General features: G+C 46.9%; 1 protein-coding gene across 1 annotated transcript; it reads left to right on the forward strand.

Moving 5' to 3' along the window:
• The first annotated feature begins 400 nt into the window (after nt 1-400).
• LOC144160755 (uncharacterized) lies at nt 401-17,958 on the forward strand. Its single transcript, XM_077691934.1, has 6 exons — nt 401-573; nt 1,463-1,718; nt 6,628-6,678; nt 15,260-15,538; nt 16,359-16,707; nt 17,034-17,958. Exons 1-6 carry the CDS (start codon nt 401-403, stop codon nt 17,636-17,638), a joined length of 1,713 nt encoding a protein of 570 aa, XP_077548060.1. The 3' UTR covers nt 17,639-17,958.
• Nucleotides 17,959-18,985: the final 1,027 nt, after the last annotated feature.

Here is an 18,985-nt window from a genome sequence, read left to right on the forward strand (position 1 = left end):
TTGCTGGGAGTCCGATGGCTTGCATGTAGGCTTTCCGGATTATCGTATCTACTTTCTTGAGTTCTGCCGCGGACAGAAGAGCATACGGTATAGCGTAGGTGATCCGGGATATTATGAACGCTTGGACTAGTCAAAGCGTGTCTGCCTCCCCCATCCCTCGCGTTTTGGAGGCAATGCGTCTGATCATGTGGGTTACTTGTTCTGTGGTGTGTTTTACCTTGTTGATTAGAATGGAGGATGTAAGGGCGGAGTGGCGCCTGGCTTCCACAGCGACCCAGTTCAGCTAGTCTGACTTGGTTCCTTCCTGCCCCCCGCTAGTTTGCTTGAGGCAGCCCAACCCGGTACCACGCCGCATGCTGAGGCAGCAGCGGATGTGGTGCCAACTGTCTCTGCGGGACCGATGCCGCTCCCGCTACTGCCTCCCGACCTCCAGTATGTTGAGGGTGCCCTGGGGGTGGATACTGGGGGCCCCGCATCTGGTCCCACCGCCACCGAACCGCCCATGCCACCTCTGTCATCCCCGATGTCCTCGACGGTGGCGGCTCAAAAAAAGGGTCCTCGAAGAGGGGCCAGGTTTGTGGTGCCCACCCGTCACGCACCTCTTTGAGATCTGACGAGGAAATGAATGTCTGGCCGTTCTTGCCTGCAACGCAGCCAAAGGAGCGGCCTCCGATGAGAGTAGCTGTGGTTTGACTCACGGCGAGGGCGACGGCCGCTTCCTCCGCTTGCAGTGGGTTGTGGTGTGGTATAGTGAGACTGGTGTGGTGGTGTTTCTTCATGACTACAACAGCGGTCGTGGCCTGAATCCCGGGGTATGTGGCAGCATCCGTGTAGGCAGTTTCGGATTCGTTTCCGTGTCGCCTCGAAATGGCTCTCGCTCTGGCCTCTCGTCTCGCCGCGTGGTGCACAGGGTTCATGTTGCGCGGTAGAGGGGGAACAATGAGGCATTGACGGATTGTGTGTGGGATGCTTCTTAGGTCAGGAGGTGAGTGTTGAAGTGGGACTGAAAGTCCCAGGCGGGAGAGAATGGCTCTGCCCGCTTCTGTGGCTCCCAGTCGCACTCTTTGGCTTGAGAGGTGGGCCTCGATTAATTCTTCTGCGGTGTTATGGATTCCAAGCTGGAGAAGTCGGTCATTGGAGGTGCTTGCTGGGAGTCCGATGGCTTGCTTGTAGGCTTTCCGGATTATCGTATCTACTTTCTTGAGTTCTGCCGCGGACAGAAGAGCATACGGTATAGCGTAGGTGATCCGGGATATTATGAACGCTTGGACTAGTCGAAGCGTGTCTGCCTCCCCCATCCCTCGCGTTTTGGAGGCAATGCGTCTGATCATGTGGGTTACTTGTTCTGTGGTGTGTTTTAACTTGTTGATTAGAATGGAGGATGTAAGGGCAGAGTGGCGCCTGGCTTCCACAGGGACCCAGTTCAGCTAGTCTGACTTGGTTCCTTCCTGCCCCCCGCTAGTTTGCTTGAGGCAGCCCAACCCGGTACCACGCCGCATGCTGAGGCAGCAGCGAATGTGGTGCCAACTGTCTCTGCGGGACCGATGCCGCTCCCGCTACTGCCTCCCGACCTCCAGTATGTTGAGGGTGCCCTGGGGGTGGATACTGGGGGCCCCGCATCTGGTCCCACCGCCACCGAACCGCCCATGCCACCTCTGTCATCCCCGATGTCCTCGGCGGTGGCGGCTCAAAAAAAAGGGTCCTCGAAGAGGGGCCAGGTTCGTGGTGCCCGCCCGTCACGCACCTCTTTGAGATCTGACGAGGAAATGAATGTCTGGCCGTTCCTGCCTGCAACGCAGCCAAAGGAGCGGCCTCCGACATCCAAGCATTCGGAATGGTCCAAAAAGCCCAATCCCAGACTAACACCCCGAAAGACGACACATGAATACAAACACACTCCATTCATTATTGAACGCAAATAATGGGTACTGAAAACATAATTCAATGGAGCTGCAGAGGCCTCCTTAAAATTGTTGACGATGTGTATGAGATGATGCATGCCCATCAGCGAAGTTCCATGTGCCTTCAGAAACACACCTCAATTCAAAACAGACAAATTTCTTAAGTTGGTTCATGGTATTCAGAAAGAACAGGGTTGGCTGCACACACTCTTCTGGGGGTGTAGCCATAATCGCTGGGAAATCCTTAGCATCCCACCCTGTCACTTTGAACACTGTCCTTGAGGATGTAGCAATTCGCTCAATAATATTCAATATATTGGTGACGGTATGCCCCATATACATTCCACCTTATTGTGCACTTTCGAGCTCTGACTTCGAGGCTCTGGTCGACCAGCTGCCTGAACCGTACATCCTAACAGGCGAACCTAATGCACACAACTCTCTTTTGGGCTACTCAAGAACGGATGCCGATGTCGCCTGATAAAGAAATTCCTTGCATCTCCAAGAGCATGCCTGTTCAATAGAAAACAGCCTACATACCATACCTTAGGACACAACACATACTCACACCTTGACTTGTCTATTGGTTTGGTAATTCTCTTTCCTTCTCTTGAGTAAGGCGTGGGCACTGCCCCATACGGTATTGACCACTTTCCCACTATTCCGCAGGGAGAAGTCCCTGGGTGATAACAAGTCGCACACTTCCTGCAATTCTATTTTTTCAATTCATCAGCTGAAGGCCGCTCTGACCACATGTAAGCCTTCAGCTCCAGGGGCAGACAAAATCACATACACTATGATACTACACCTACACACAGACACTCTCGAAACAGTCCCACATCTATACAACAACATATAGCCTTCGGGGCACATTCCAAGTATTTAGAGGGAGGCCATAGTAGTGGCTTTCCTGAAGGAAGGGAAGGACGCTTCCTATCCTTCCAGTTACCGACCCACTGTTTTGACAAGCTGCCTGTGCAAGCTTCTGGACAAGATGATAAACAGGAGGCTCGTGTACTTTCTTGAGTACAATGGTCTTTTCTAGAGCTGCCAGGCAGGCTTCAGGGCTGGGAGATCCACCAACCATCAACTGGTTGCACTGGAATCATATCTAAAATATGCCTTCATTCATAAACAGTATTGTATAACAGTTTTCTTCGATGTGGAAAAGGCCTATGACACGGTGTGGTGGTACGGCATCTTGTGTGACCTTAAGTCGTTGCGTGTTTCTGGAAATATGCTGAGCACGCTTTATAGCTACATATCAGAAAGGACCTTTAGAGTGAGGGTTGGCAGTGCTCATTGGAATGTATCAGGGCAGGAAAATGGCGTCCCTCAAGGTGGTGTCTTGAGCTGTACACTCTCTAATGTAAAATGAACTCTCTCCAGAAGGCATTGCCATCAACTATTTCATGTTCTATATCTGTAAATCACGTTTAGTTTGTCAATGTCTAAATGACGTTCAGTAAATAACGTTCAGTCCTGTAACTTCTCAATTTGTGAACGCCAAGTCCAGCTTGGGGTGAACAAACTTGCTGGCTGGGCGTACACAAACGGTTTAAAACAGAACTCTGGAAAAAGTGCTTGTGTTACGTTCTTTGCAAGCGCGGGATAAAGACAGACCATGAGATTACCCTTCATCGCGCTTTTATTCCTGTAAGAAAGGACCAAAAGTTTTAGGTGTCAGTTTTGGTAAAAAACTCACGTCCATTCCACAATTCAAACAACTTAAACATAAATGCCAGAAGAAACTAAACGTTCTCAAAGTCCACTCCCACCAATCTTCTGGTGTAGAGAAACAGCTCTTTCTCCTAAAGGCCTCCTTTAAAAGCTCAAAAAGCTCCCTCTCTAAAAGGCCTCCCTCAAGGTGGTTTCTTGAGCTGTACACTCTTTATTGTTAAGATGAACTCTCTCCGGCAGGCGTTGCCACCAACTATTTCCTGCTCTATATATGTAAATGACCTTCAAATACCTTTTAGTCCTGAAACTTTTCAATTTGTGAACGCCAGTCCCGCTTGGGGTGAACAAACTTGCTGGCTGGGCGGACACAAACGGTTTAAAACTGAACCCTGGAAAAAGTACTCGTGTTGTGTTCTCCCGCACGCGCGGGATTACGGCAGACCATGAGATTACCCTTCATTGCTCTTCTATTCCTATAAAAAGGAGCACAATTTTTAGGTGTCATATTTGATGAAAAACTCACGTTCATTCCACACATCAAACAACTTAAACATAAATGCCAAAAAACACTAAGCATTCTCAAAGTCCCCTCCTATCAATCCTCTGGTGCCGACGAAGATCTCCTCCGTGTCTTTACTGCCTTATTCGGGTCTCGGTTATAATGGGTTGTGTTGTGTATGGGTCAGCATCAAAAACAGCACTACAAATACTTGACCCAGTGCTCCACTAGGGCTTGCGCCTTGCGTCTGATGCGTTCCGCACTAGCTTGGCCCAGAGTCTGTACTCTGAAAGTAACAAATGGTGCCTGGAACTTCAACAAATTTACATAAATTTATTGTATGCATTTAAGGTATCATCATTTATTAACCATTCTTTTAAACCTGTCCTCAACAATACATATACAAACGAGCTATTCTCAAATCGTCCAACTGTTCCTTTGCCCTACTCAGTGAGAATGAGAGTGGAAGCTTCAGTTATTTCTTTTCGGTTTTTAGATATATGCACATCATAATCATTTTCTGACGTTATGCCACCATGGCAACTGCAGTTTGTTTGTTGTTATGGGTCTCTTATGAAAATAGATAAAAACAGGGTTACGAGAGCTGCGATTGTGCAGCACTTCTTGTCGCTTCAGGATAAACATAAATGTGCCGAATTCTATGGCGATGTTTCCAAAACTTCAACTACGGTGTCGTGCGCCGCTCATTCTCCCAACTTAATTTTTGCAGAACCTTGAGTGTACACACCCCTATCTTCTCGGTAGAAGCCTATAGCATTTAACTCATCGTTCAGATTATTTAAAACAAAAATTTCTACGTCCGTCATCTTTACAAACTCTTTGACCGTTGTGTGTGCATTGTCTTCACACAGACCCACAAAAACCACCCTGTCAATCTTTTCTTTAATGCAATAATATCTACATATGCTAAACATTTTATACGAATCCTGTGCTGGGTTTCAAGCCGTGCTGGAATCCCGCGGAATGATACCGCGGATCAAATCGCCGCCAATGTAGCACTTCCAAACACAGTGGACATAACAACAATACTATACACTGACCTCAAGCCACATATAAGACAACCCCTTCGCAGAACATGGCAAGCCGACTGGAGCACAAAGACAGACAACAAGCAACACATAATAAAACCAAACTTAGCAGAATACACTAGTGACTCACACAACAGGTTCATCGAAGTTGCCCTAGCTAGATTACGGATAGGCCACACACACGCGACACACTCCCATCTGCTCACTGGATCTCCAAGATATTTCTGTACCAAGTGTAGGGAGGGCCTATCCGCACTTCACGTCCTCATTACATGCAAAGCACTCCACACAGCAAGATGCACGCTCTTCCCTCAACTCTACAGAGAATACATTACACAACACCCAGCACTATTTCTAGCGGATGATCCCATGATACCTGTACAACGCTCTTTAAAGTTTCTTTGTGATATCATGTTTTTGCACCTCAATTCCTTTCACGCGCAGTTTTTTTAAACCTGATTTCATGCCATGCACCATCACAACTTAGCCTTTTACACAAGCCATCCTCATTATCGTTTACTGATTTTATTTTGTTTTTGTTGAACAATTTTAGAGTTTTCCTTTACATCCTTAATACCTAACCACTGTTATAGCGCTCTTTGCCCTCGTTGGCCTTGCGCCATTTAACACCAACCATCATCAGACCTCGCCTTTGCCGCTGGTAGCTGACGTCGCCCAGAGTCTGCCTTTGCAGCCGGTTACAATCGCCTCATTTAACACCACGACCCTGCTGCCGCCATATTTGGATCGAAATCCCAAACCTGGTTCCTGCAGGTCGAGTGGTGTTTTGAGCTGGCTGGGATTACGTCCTGCTCGACGAAGCACCGCCACGTCATCGCGTCTCTCCCGGCCGCTGTGGTAGATTAGGTGGCGGACATTGTAGCTGCGTTCAGAGCATCTCTACTGGCAAGGACATACAACAAACCTAAATGGCCCTGCTTGAACGCACTGCCCTGTCTGAGCGCTCACCTATGCGGCAAGTTTAGCCCATTGAAAAGCTCGGCGACCGGCACCCGATTAAGTTGTTAGGACACATACGGCAACATTTTGTCACTAGTGCACGCACCATGCACAACGCTATGCTGGGCGAGCTGTTTCATCAGCGCCTCCACGTAACGTGCAGATGGTACTGGCCACTTCCTCGGCAACATATTTGAATGCGCTTGCTACCCTGGCTAACAAGGTGATGGACATTCCGACCCCACCCGGTCAAGCTGTCTTCACCGCCGTGATTGGATCATCGTCCACCCATACTACAAACCAGCGATACGCTCCATCCGATTTGGACCGGCTGTGCGACCGCCTCGACCAGCTCGTCGTTTCCGGTACGAGCAGGGGCACCTCGACACCGGGCGGGCACTGGCGTCACCGTTCTTCCTCTCGCCGTCAATCACCTTAGACCGGGCGTTTCCGGCGTATCTCTCCCAGAACAGGCGTTTCCTTTTCCCACCGTAAATTTTGCGACCAGGCCCACTACTGTCGGCTTCCGTGCTCCTAGTTAGGAAACCGCGTGGCCGACCACTACCTGCGACCAGAGGTCGAGGCCTCAGTGAGTTTCGCTTTTTCTATGTCGTTCACCATAGAACTGGACAAGGGTTCCTCGCTGTGGCTTTTCCCAGGCGATGAACAAAAGGAGGTGTTTTCTGATCTGTGTTGGTTCACATCTTTTCCTCGATGCGACGCACGCACCTTGAATACATGTTTAATAGGTTGACTCTCCCTCTATCTTTAACTGGTATTCTTTCCCTGGGTGCGTCCGCCATAGGATATTGCCACAGAGATGTGATCACCTTTCATTCATTTTTTGCGGCGACAGGCCGGATGCCCTGCTAGATAGCTATGTCTTCCTTCGAAATTTTCTTCCTTACAATCCTGTTCAATCCAAGCATTTCTTTTTCAACTCCAAATATTTTTCTCTTACTTCATTTTTTCTTTCTAAAATAAACTAGGACACGTCCTAATTATTACAGGCAGCTTCTTGGCCAATCGCCCGCGTGGGTATACTCCATCACTTAAGGAACCAACCAAGCGACCAACCAACCAACTTTCTTTTGGCAATTCCTAGCCAAGGCCGACGCGTCTCATCTGTACAGCGGTCTTCGTCAACACCAGTGGCATCGCGGTGAGCTGGACCCCAGTCTCTTGAGCGAATGTTCGCATTTTTGCCGCCGAGACTTCTGCGTTCGGCTTATCGTCACCGGGCCGCCATTGCAGCTGCTTCGTGATCACAATAGCTAGTGGGTAGTGATGACTAAGGACTCCCGGGGCAAATTTATAGATTAAACAGTTCACCTTACCGTGTTGGATGTTTCTTCGAAGCATCCAGTATCTACAGAAAACCCTGATTTGCAAGCTATGCAGTACTGATTGCGGAGTGACACATAGCCTTTAGAGTTTGGGCAATCCCCCTGGGATTGACTCGGAGCATTTACCCTGTTCCGTGAATCATCATCAGGAAAAAGTTGCCAATCTCGTTTTGGCCAATCCAACACACTGTTCAATAGCAAGCCCTGCAAGCTCTGTAACAAACTTTAGCCTAGGTCCCACTCAGTGATAATTCATCGGCCATAGACCTGAGGGATCCCATTATACTGGGCAAACTGTTAATGAGCCTCCTGTTTGACAACAAGAGGAAGGTCCCCGTCGCCACGCGGGAGAAGTTTTTTTGAACTGTTCTTTGAAAAGCAAGGCATTATTGTTGGCCTGAAGGCTGATGTTGCTCGGGCGTAAGGTCGCATTCAGGAATTACAAGCGCAGGTGTAGAAGTAAGGTCTTACTACGAGTCCCATTCTGGTCCTAAAGGCACATTTATGTCCCAAGCGTCGATGCCGAACTTTGTAGACGCAGTTCTTTGGGGTTGTATGATGCACGCAAGCTCTACTCACTTCGAAGCAACGCAATGGACCACCGCCGGCGTCTTTGACGTTAAACAATCTAATCCTGTCGTCCCAAATGCACACCAGGCATTTTCCAGCATCCCAAATCATCGCCTTCACTTGTCACCCGTTGTGCCATCTGCTAGCCCGAGTCAGACGCAATCACATTACTTACATATACCTTCGGCCAAGACCCCTCCGGTGAATAAGCAAGTGCAGCTTATTCCGTCACGCTCGGGCCTCACCGTCCTCTCTACCGACCGAGAGTGCATTGCCAACCTGGAGAATGCCATTGCTTTGAACGCACAAATCTAAACTGCTGTCAAGGTTTCTCGTCCTCCTCCCGCCTTCTTCCGCAACTCAAAATCTCCGGTGTGGATCCTAGCATTCTGCCTGAAATCCTGCATGCAAATTTCAATGCGCGCAACAACCTCGCCATTCCAGAAGATGGCTTCCGTCGTCGGATATACTTAAACCTTTTTTGAGAAGGAAACTTAACAAGCTAGTACAAAACAAGCCGATCAATAGGCCAACAGTAAGACGAAAAGTTGAAGGATGCAGGATCGCGCTGCCAAACAAATATTCAACTCCAAGTGACGAAGCAGAGTTTACGACACAGGAAGCCGGCGACAATCTTTCACGTAATATCACGGAGTGTGAAGTAAAATTTGGGGGCACGATGGCAAGACAGAATACTGGTAAACATTCCCAGGAGGCGAAAGATTGAATTAGGAGACCGCAAAGCATTACAATCACCACCCCAGCTGACAGAATAAAACTAGCGGAGATTTGGAAGGCACTTATTATGTATAAGACAGCTGCTATGCGGAAGTATAAAGTGGAGGGGATCGAATATGCTCTAAACACTGGAGGCAGCCTGCGGGCAGTGCGGAGGCGTCTAGGTGTGGAGAAAAACAGGATGTGTGCACTAAAGACAAGCAAGGCAATGCCATCAGAAATAAGAATAAACTAGTCTTAGTAGCCGAGGAGTTTTATAAAAAACTGCACCGTAGCCGGGACATTCAGGATAATGCCGAAAGAGTAAGTAGTTCAGAGTAGATAGACATCACACCAGTAACGATAGAAGCAGTAAGAAAGGCTTTGAAAAAAATTTAAGGGAGCAAATCACAGATAACAGCAGACCTCTTGAAGGATCGGGGGCACATTGTACTGGTAAAACTGGCAAACCTGCACACGCATTGCCTCATAAACGCGAGTGTACCGAAATTTCGTTAGAACGAGAACATCGTCCTAATTCATAAGAAATTGACATGAAGAACGTGAAAAAAACAGGTCGATTAGCTTACTGAGTGAGTGAAGACACCTTTATTTCATTTTCTTGTGGTTGGGCACTGCTATGAATAAAGGTCGGAAAGCCATTTGTAGGGAAGGGGAAAGTGGGAAGGGATAACGCTGCCCTTTACTGCGTCAGCGGCCTGAAGGCAACACTGTGGTCGCCTGGAGTCATAGCTACCGTACTGTCCTGCGCGTCGCCACAAAGCCGGTCACCAACGACTGGTGCTGCGGGGTCCAACAGAAAATGCAGCAGGGCGCACCACCAGGTAATAGCTTAGCCAGCAGGAGCCTTTGGTGACGGACAGTAGCAGGACTGGACAGACGTGGGACAGGGTCCAAGTCGCGCGTTGGTGAGGGTATTGTACCGAGGAATACTGTAGCGGGGGCAGTTCCAGACTAGATGTTGTAGGCCTGCCCTGGTATGGCAAGTGCTGCAGGTACTCGGGACACTGGGAGCGGCACCACGACAATGAAACGTTGGAGGAAAAACGGTGTGAGCAGCGTTACCGTCTGAATCCGTCGGATGATCACAGTTTCCCGCCATGAGAACTGACGGGAAGGAACTGCAGTGATCTGGAGAGGGTTGGCCATGGCTACGACGCAAGCTGTCCGGAGGGCCTAACTAAGCTTCTGTTCAGCCATGGAGTCAGCTTCTTGAGGAATGGGCAATGACGCCAGTGCCACGAGTGGGAAGGTGGTCCGAGATAGCACGGAGAGTAAATGCGCGCGTGCTAGTCGCTGCACTTTCTCAGTTCTAGGGATACCGCAGTGTGCTTGAACCCATTGAAGTGTGAAGCCGTTACCCGATGCCCGGAGTTTCAGAACGTTGCGGCGAATGACTTCGGTGACGGGCCTGGTGAACTGCACATTGGCACACGCTCGATACGCTACCTGTTAGTCTGTGCACACATGGTGATGTAAGGGGAGCTTGTTAGGTTTTCCTGGAGAGCTGTGATAAGATAGTGACAGATCCCTTGCAGTTCAGCTTGTTTGTTGTGGGCCGGAGTTGCACCGACGTGGTGACGGCGACCTTGAAGTCTACTAGTTTCGTCGAACCAGGCCATGGCATACACAATGTGCAAGTCTGCCATAGTGGACATGGCCACGTCCGTGTAGATGACACGCTCGTGTCTAAATGCCGCCGGTGTGTCAGTCGTCTACAAGTAATTTACAAGGTTCGTAATGGAATTTCTGCTGCCTTCGGTTTCAGTCAACCTAAACAACAATCAGGGTTTCTAAAGGCTATTAAAGAATATACCACATTAACACGATCAATCCGGCGAAGTGGAAGGGCGCGGAGCATATAGAACCACTACATATTTCCTCATGGACTATGAGAAAGCATTTGACTCGATCGAAGCTTCCGGTGTCATTCAGGTTATACGGAACCATGGTATAGATAAACACTGTGGTAGAATACTAGAGGATATATACGTTGGGTCCACAGCTATCATCATCCTCCCTAAGCAGAGAACTAAAATACCTATAAGGAAGAGCGTCAGACAAGGAGACAAGATCTCTCCAACACTATTCGCAACATGTTTACAAGAAGTATTCCGAATATTGGATTAGGAACGGGTGGGAGTAAGGGTTATTAGAGAATACCACACTGACCTCAGACTTTCTGGTGATTTTGCTTTGCTAAGTTACTCTGGGGACGAATTGCAAGGCCTTGTTAGTGCACTGGACAAACAGAGTGGAACGGTGGGCCTGAAAATATTATCTAGAAAACGAAAGTAATGATCTAAAGTAATGACCTCGGGACAGCACAGCGGTTTGAAATAGCTGGCGAGGCAGCCGAAGTGGTAAGGCAATATGTCTACTTAAACAAAGTTGTGACCCCAGATCCAAACCATGAGGCAGAAATATTCAAAGGATAAGAATGGGCTGGAGTGCACTCGGCAGGCATTCTCAGATAATGAATGGCAGCCTACCATTTTATTTGCCGTAGAAAGTGTATGGCAGCTGCACCTTACCTGTAGTCACGTACGGGGCAGAAACGTGGAGGTTCACTAAGAGTGTTCAACATAAATTCAGGACGAAGCAGCAAGAAATAGAACGGAAGATGGCAGGTGTACCTTTAAAAACAAGAGAGCGGAGTAGATCAGGGAACAAATGCGGGCGAAGGACAAATTAGAAATACAGAAAAACAAATGGACGTTGGTAGTTCATGTAATGCGAAGGCGATATAATGGTTGGTCACTTAGGGTAACATAGTGGATCCCAAGAGAAGGCAAGCGTGGAAGGGGGCAGCAGAAAGTTAGACGGGCAGATGAGATGAAAAAAGGTTTGCGGGGATATATTGGTCGTATTAGCACAGGACCGGCTAAACGGAGAATAATCGGAGAGGTCTTTGCCCTGCAGTGGGCGTACACATGCTGAAGACGGTGACGACGACAATGACGATGATGATGTTGATGACTGGCCTTCGGGCAGGTGGGCCCAGTGTGAAAAGTTGTGACCAGCACTGCAAGAGTGTGGTGAGGGGTGGTTGCAGAGCTCATCCTCACTAATTGCACAAATTTTCTTGGAGTTAGTCCCGACCTTCACCAGCCGCAATGCGCAATTTCCACGCATACTTTTTCTGCAGCCCACGAATGCAGCGAAGGTACGCTCCCTGATGGGTACAGAGGAGACTGATTCTGCTTTGGAAGATGATTAAATTGAAGCATTGAAATTCATCACCCGGTAGCTGTTTCAGTTATGTGCTCTACCACATTAGCAATATCGCAATTTCTACGTGGATCTTTCCCATCAAGCCTAATCGTCTATCTTTCCTGTGTTTCAAGTAGGCTTATCTTTGCTGTGCACCTAAACCCGTGTGCATGAGCTAGCCGCAAATATCAGCCACAGTATGCGGCATATATAGACTAAATTGTGTCGAACACACTCATTATGTGTAATTTTACAAGACATCTCGCAATCTTGTTCGAATGCGAAAGTTTTGGCCTTCCAATCTTTTTGAGCAACGCAAAAAGTGTTTTTTATTACTTCCTTATATATTTCTGTGGAGCTAAGCCTTGTTATTCAGATGTTCATCGCAGAGGTGTTGCAGTGTGTGGGGTTGCAACTGTGATACCAAAATTTTAATTCCCAGAAACAGCTCTCGCGGCACACTTAGATGCAGAGCTTGTGTTCTTGATCATTTGAATGACGGTCGATTCCCAACTAGAGGGATTGAAAGCGATGCGCGGTCGCATCACCAAAATGTACAGTAGATCATGCACATACTTACTAAATAGGAAGAAATGGTAATGGGCCATGTCACACTGTTTTAAATATAGGGTTTGGCCAAATGGAAGACGACGTCTGCATATATCAATATCATGATGTTTATTTAGACAAAAAAATGTTACTACTTCGGGTACAGGATACGCCCTTCGGTTAACGTACAAGCTTTCCAAACTGCAAAATTTTAGCCTACTAAAATTTAAGGACGAAAATGTTTCGAATTTTTTTTACTCGAGTGAATTGGAAAATAAATATTTCTAGTGTGGTACAGATCTCATCAGTGGGCCTGTAGTTGCATTTGGTCAAATGGTTTTTATCAGATTTGGCACTCTATCTTCCTAAGTGTAAAAAAACGAAGGAATGACTTTCTTATCACAAACATTATTTATTTTTCTGCTGTTAAGGGTCACGGTGTAATTTCTCTACTTGGTTCTCATATAATGTTTCACATAAGATGTCTCAATGATACTTTATTCTACTTTCCTTTCTTGCAATAGATCAAACATAGCTTTTTTGTTTAGTAACACAATCCTTTATATTTCTGGTTGTAGGACAATGACATGTATAAAACCGTTACATTGTGGGTGGTAGATAATACTATTCGCCAACCAAAACTACCCATGCTCCACGAAAGGGTGCCGATACTCTTTTCGCGTAACATTGGACTACACAATGTCAATACATTTATTTTTTTAACTATGTTTGACCGAATATAGAGCAATCGTATAGTTTGTGTATAAAGACAGCGAGTTGGACGTTTGCAAAACACATTGCGGGGAAACACTCTGACGCTGGAGGTGCAAACCAACGTAATATTAAGAAGCTTTCGATTCCTCTAAAAATATATTGACTAAAGAGTACTTCGGTAAAACGAGCCTCAAAACTATGTTTCAAGATGTAGGTGCAAAGAGTATATCTTACAAAAGTTGTGGAAGTCATTAAAAAAATAATAATTAAACCAGTGACCATGTTGAAGACTGGTCCGTTTCTTCGTTCAGTTAAAGAACTGATACGCACGCTCAGTCTCACCGAATAACGCTACGTGTCCCTAAATGTTGCCGGGCAACGCAGTTGCGAATTTAATTACTACACATGCACGTTTCTGCGTAAAGAACGGAAAAGCGTTTGTTACCGAGAACCTTAAGTGCGTTTGTTAAGAAGAATTGGCTTTATTTTTTTACTTGAAGCCCGAAACTGCAGGAGAAATGTTTCATCAATTGAGTTCTGACTTAAGAGGAGTTCTCACGCCATTTTTCGTGATCTTTAAAATTTATAGCATCTTTTTTACCACTTTATTGATAGTTACTGTCATAAAAAGAATCCCTTGAAGAAACGCACAGGAGAGATTTCTTTCCAACTGAATTTTCCAACTTCAAATGGTCACAGTCACAAGAAAGAAAAGGAACAAAATTGAAACAAAATTGAGGAAAGAAAGGTAAATGGGCAATTCCAAATGTTTCTTTTTACTCTAATATCTTTTCCTCATGGATACACATTAAAAGGAAAAAGGAAAAAACACCCCAATTTACTTTACGCGAGCTACGCCTGTGTGAAATAACCAACTAGCTTATATAAACAAACACACACAAAAAAAACGGTGATTGGAATAACACATCGGCAAATATAAAAGATGATGAGTGAAAAGGGGTGATGGTTTCTGTTTTGTTTGTGCTTCAATGGTCCCGTATGCTAGTATGTCATGTTAATTTTATTCCCCAAATTTATTTATTGGCCTTCAATTTATTCATTTATATTGTTAGAAAATGGTACATTTCTTACGGTATTAATATGTGGCAAAGTAGGTTCGAAAGAAGCTATAGTATAGGCTATACTTCCACAAGCTCAACGACCATAGTAATGGGTATATTACACGCAATGCCCACACCACAACGAGATGCCTGAAACCATCCCATTTTCGCATAAGCAAACAATGGGCTCAGGTTGATCTCCACAATACCTTCTAAGCCCCGCGTGCCAGGAATCACGTTATGTGCTATGCAAGAAACACAGCATGTGTAACAATGAAAGATGTTTTGACATAGTTTTAAATATTTAAAAGTAGTGCAGGTAATTCTTGTTTCATTTAAGACCAATACAGTATATAAACTCTTCGTAATTTTTTACGAGATTTCCCAAAAACTATTCAGATGACTCGATATTTGGAAAAGCCCAAACATATTTTTCGCAGTTTTGGGGGCATAAGAAAACCGTAAAGTCAAAACAATAAAAGTTCCCACTCGATTAGTGTGGACCTTTGAACCGCTTGAACTATTTTGTGCAAGTGTTTGCGAAGTACGGTGCGATAAATACCTATATAATAAGTAAATAAATGCATCTAGCACTATTTCCTTGTGTGAACACAAAAACGAATTCTGCGGTTTATTTCCAGTGCTGCACTTTCATTTTTATTTCTTTCCTAATTCTGCATAGTAATATGCGACAAGTTTTGGCAGGGCTGGTAAGAAGCACAGGTCAGATGAAGTTTCCCTGTTCACAGTTGCGCAGTTGCCTTGCCTACCCTAAAGAGACAGGTGTGCCTGTCCAGCACTGCTGCCCTGTTCATTCTCTAGCGCTGCCTATACAGTGCTCCAAAAAAGAGACCATCAACCTTGTGCATTGCCTGCTACTTGCAGTGACCATGCTGCAGAGGAGGCCACGGATCCGCACAAGGAACGGAAATTCATTGTGTTTGAAAGCAAACTCCGTCAGCTCTTTGCTTCCTGCCAGCACTGCCAGGAGCCCTGCCAGGTCCTGTTCAAGGTTGAGGAGTTCTCGATGCTGCGAGTGGGGAGCACGTGTCGTGTTGGCCACACGATCATCTGGGAGAGCCAGCCGTTTCTGAACCAGAAGCCTGCTGGAAATGCCCTCCTGGCAGCAGAAATCCTCTTTGCTGGGTGTAGTGTGGCCCCCTGCTTGCGGGCTTTGCAGAGCATCAATGTTCAAGCGATTTCCGAGACGACATACTACACGTACCAGAAGCGCTACTTGGTACCTGCTGTCTTTAAGGTAACCATTTGCATGTAATTTAAGAATATGTAGACACTTGACTACCATTCATATGAAGTCCATGGAGGCTGCAGGGCACTTTAAATTGACCGAACTTCCAGTTAAACAAGAGGCATAAAAACTGCATTGTCATTGTTCCACAACATGTCTCCCTCCTTGATTTTGTTAAGAGATGCCGATATTGGTGGGAGCCTCAGCTGGCCTGCTGCTTTATCATATATTCACCAGAAAAGCTTGGAAGGTCTCTGATAAGAACGTTATGTCATTTTAGACTGCACAAGTGCGGGCTGTAACATTTCCTATCAGGCGTTGCGCTGCTGAGCACGAGGTCGCGGGCTCGATTCCCGGCTGCGGTGGCCGCTTTTCTGATGGAGGCAAAAAGCAAAAACGCCCGTGTGTACGAGATTTCGGCGTACGTTAAAGATACCCAGGTGGTCTAAATTAATCCGGACCCCTCCACTACGGCACGCCTCATCGCCTGCGTTGCGTCGGCACGTTAAACCGTACAATCAATCAAAATTTCCTATCAAGGAGCACGTTTTTTGTTTCTCCGTCCCCAAGTTACGGTGTCAGTGCATGTCAGCTGATGACAAATTCCGCTGTAGCAGACATAAGTGCAGGTTTAGGTCATTTCGAAAATCAAACTTGACACCTCCTGGAAACTACATTATAAAACAATGGTAGATAAGAAAAATAAATGTAAAGAAACACTGCACACACAATGGAGCCTCACCACAGCTAACAAAATCTTGTGTGCATTTTGGCAGAAGAAATCATTTCGGCTGCTTTTCTCATGACAGCCTGTCCACTTTGTGCTTAGCTTTTCCAGGAGAAGCAAGATGAACTTGTGCAAAGTGTGGTGGGCACTGCAGTGGACCTGGCGGGGGATGGCCGCTGCGACTCACCAGGGCACAGTGCAAAATATTGCACATATGTCCTGTACGCGGGGCAGATTGGCCGCATCTTGCACTGTGAGCATGTCACAGTTCACCAAGTAAGCAGTACACTAACGCCGGCAATGACCCAAGCACGCACTGCATGCTGCAACTGGTGTATTCCTATGCAGTCACCCGCGGTGCCCAACAGTGCAGCCATGGAGAAGGAGGGCCTCATCAATTCCCTCGAAGCTTTGGAGCGACAGGGCGTCAACATACGATCCCTGACTACAGGTACGGTGCAACATAACAGTCCTTTGAATTTCCTGAACATGAGTCAAACCTTTGCCAGCACACATGCATACATAAGCTTCTGCAGGATGAGAGAAATAACTGTATGAGTGCAAGGTACTCTATGCCAGTGGCTCCCAAGCCGAGGTTCCTGAAAATTTTTAGCGTTCCTTATTGCAGGCCCTGCTGTTCGGATGGTAGGGATGGGAAAAAAATGAGAACCACTTTGCTAGGTTGCAAGATTGCGATTCCCATAAGTACTTTGGCCTCTTGTCTTAGTAGGTGTGGCATTACAAGGCCACAACTTCTTCCTTGTTTTGCTGCCGTAGACCGCCACCCTGCTATCAGGAGCTTCTGCAGGAAAGAGAGGGCCACCATCAAGCACTATTTTGACACCTGGCACATATTTAAAGGTAAGTGCAGACATCCACTTTTATGCTGCCAGCATTTGAGTGTCTTGGCACTTTCTTGCTCAGGTATCCAGAAGAAGTTGAGGGCTGCCTGCAAGAGCCAGAGCTGCGCGCTCATACAGCCGTGGATGCAGTGCATCACTAATCACCTGTACTTCGTGGCTGCAATGGCCGAGGGGGACGCAGAGCTCATCATCAGCATGTGGAGGAGCCTGCTGAACCACATTTGTGACAAGCACGATGGCCATGAGGGGCCATTCGCCGAGTGCCTCCATGAGCCGCTTGGGGAACGATTATGGATGACACCAGGTGACCTGTTTGTGGCAGTGATGCACAATTATGCTAACACGGCCATGCACATGGGGAATTTCGTGTTCCACGACCAAAGTGAGGAAGTCATGTCCCAGCTTTTTCCCCAACTACGTACCAACTTTTTCCCCAAATACGTACCAACTTACTGGAAACTTTTTTTTGTTTCAACCAATTCTTTATGTGAAAATTACCCTCCATCACGGCTAATCTAATGGCAACAAGCGAATCAACAGCTCGGATAAGGTGACTTAGGATGAAGTCTGGCCCTCCCATGTTGAAGAACGACTAATCTCCTTATCTAAGGCCCCAATGCCCTTGCACACCTTTGTGCAGCATCACTGCTTTCTTTCCACTATGCTGTATAGACCAGAATTTTGCCGGGTCGGCCATTTTCTAACAATCGAGGCGCCATCTGGCGGGCATTTCTCTGCAACTGTGGGGCAATCAGACGGCTGAGCAAGAGCCACTGAATGACGAAAACTATATTGTCGCCATAAGTGATGTTTATCCTGAAAACCCTTACACATTTTCAAATATTGGAATCGGAAACATTTATTGCAATATGTATTTAAAACAGGTTCCCCAGCCTTCCTGAAGCTCCAGACCATCGTGGAGAGCCCTAGCCTGCTGCGCGATATTCGCCAGCTATCTCCCAAGGTCCAGACATACTCCCTGGAGTCCTTCAACAGTTTGCTGATCCGCTTTCTCCCAAATCCACCGCCTTTTCAGAGGCAGGGATGAAGACCAGGTAGTGTTGTCACGACAAGCAAGTTTGGCAGACAGAGCAATATTTTGTTCCTTTTTAGGGAGAAGCTTGCTGTCATGCATTTCAACGAGAACACGGCAAGACCGCAAGCCGTGACTGCAGCAGGAGACGGGCAGTTTAAAGTTAAAATGCCGAAACGGAGGCGGGGGCACTACGTCGTTTGCCCAAAGAAGACAAACCCAACATTTGGTAAGCACACAAGTATACTAAAAGTTAGAACTCTCTCATCCATTATGGTCCACCTAACTAAGCTCAGGAATGCCAGTATATCCTCCAGCAGTGCCTGTAGGAGCGCCACTGAAATTCCCCTAGCGGTCCGTTCCCACACAGATTAATTCGAAACAAAGCTTCATTCGTTGTCCGTGCTGCAAGACGACACCAACCTCTCTCTGTGCCAGTATCGGGTCTAAATGAGGCTACAGTGGAATTCACTTGTGCCTGACGTATTCAGGGGTGACTGTGGCGATATGTTGCCGCCATCGCCAACGTCCGTAAGAGCATCCAAAAAGTGCACAGAACTGCATCCCTGGCCTTGTTGGCGTTCGAGCACTGTGCCAAGACGCATCAGTTTTTAGAAGTGCTCCAAACGCTCTTGCTTACAGACGGGATCATAACAAATCGTTTAGGGCATGGAAAGGCAAAAAGAAGCGAAATAAAGTAAGAACATTGCATGCGCCCTCTATCTGCCAGCCAGCGCTCCTCCCGTATATGCCGCGGAGAAGCAGCGGCACACGCCGCAGCCACTGCGACGCTCAAGGCATATACAGTGGCCTGTATCAGCCCCATGTTTTGA

This window comes from Haemaphysalis longicornis, unplaced genomic scaffold (genome assembly GCF_048455015.1).
Source record: "Haemaphysalis longicornis isolate Haplotype H1 unplaced genomic scaffold, Haemaphysalis longicornis Haplotype H1 scaffold_11, whole genome shotgun sequence".
Taxonomy (NCBI): Eukaryota; Metazoa; Arthropoda; class Arachnida; order Ixodida; family Ixodidae; genus Haemaphysalis; species Haemaphysalis longicornis.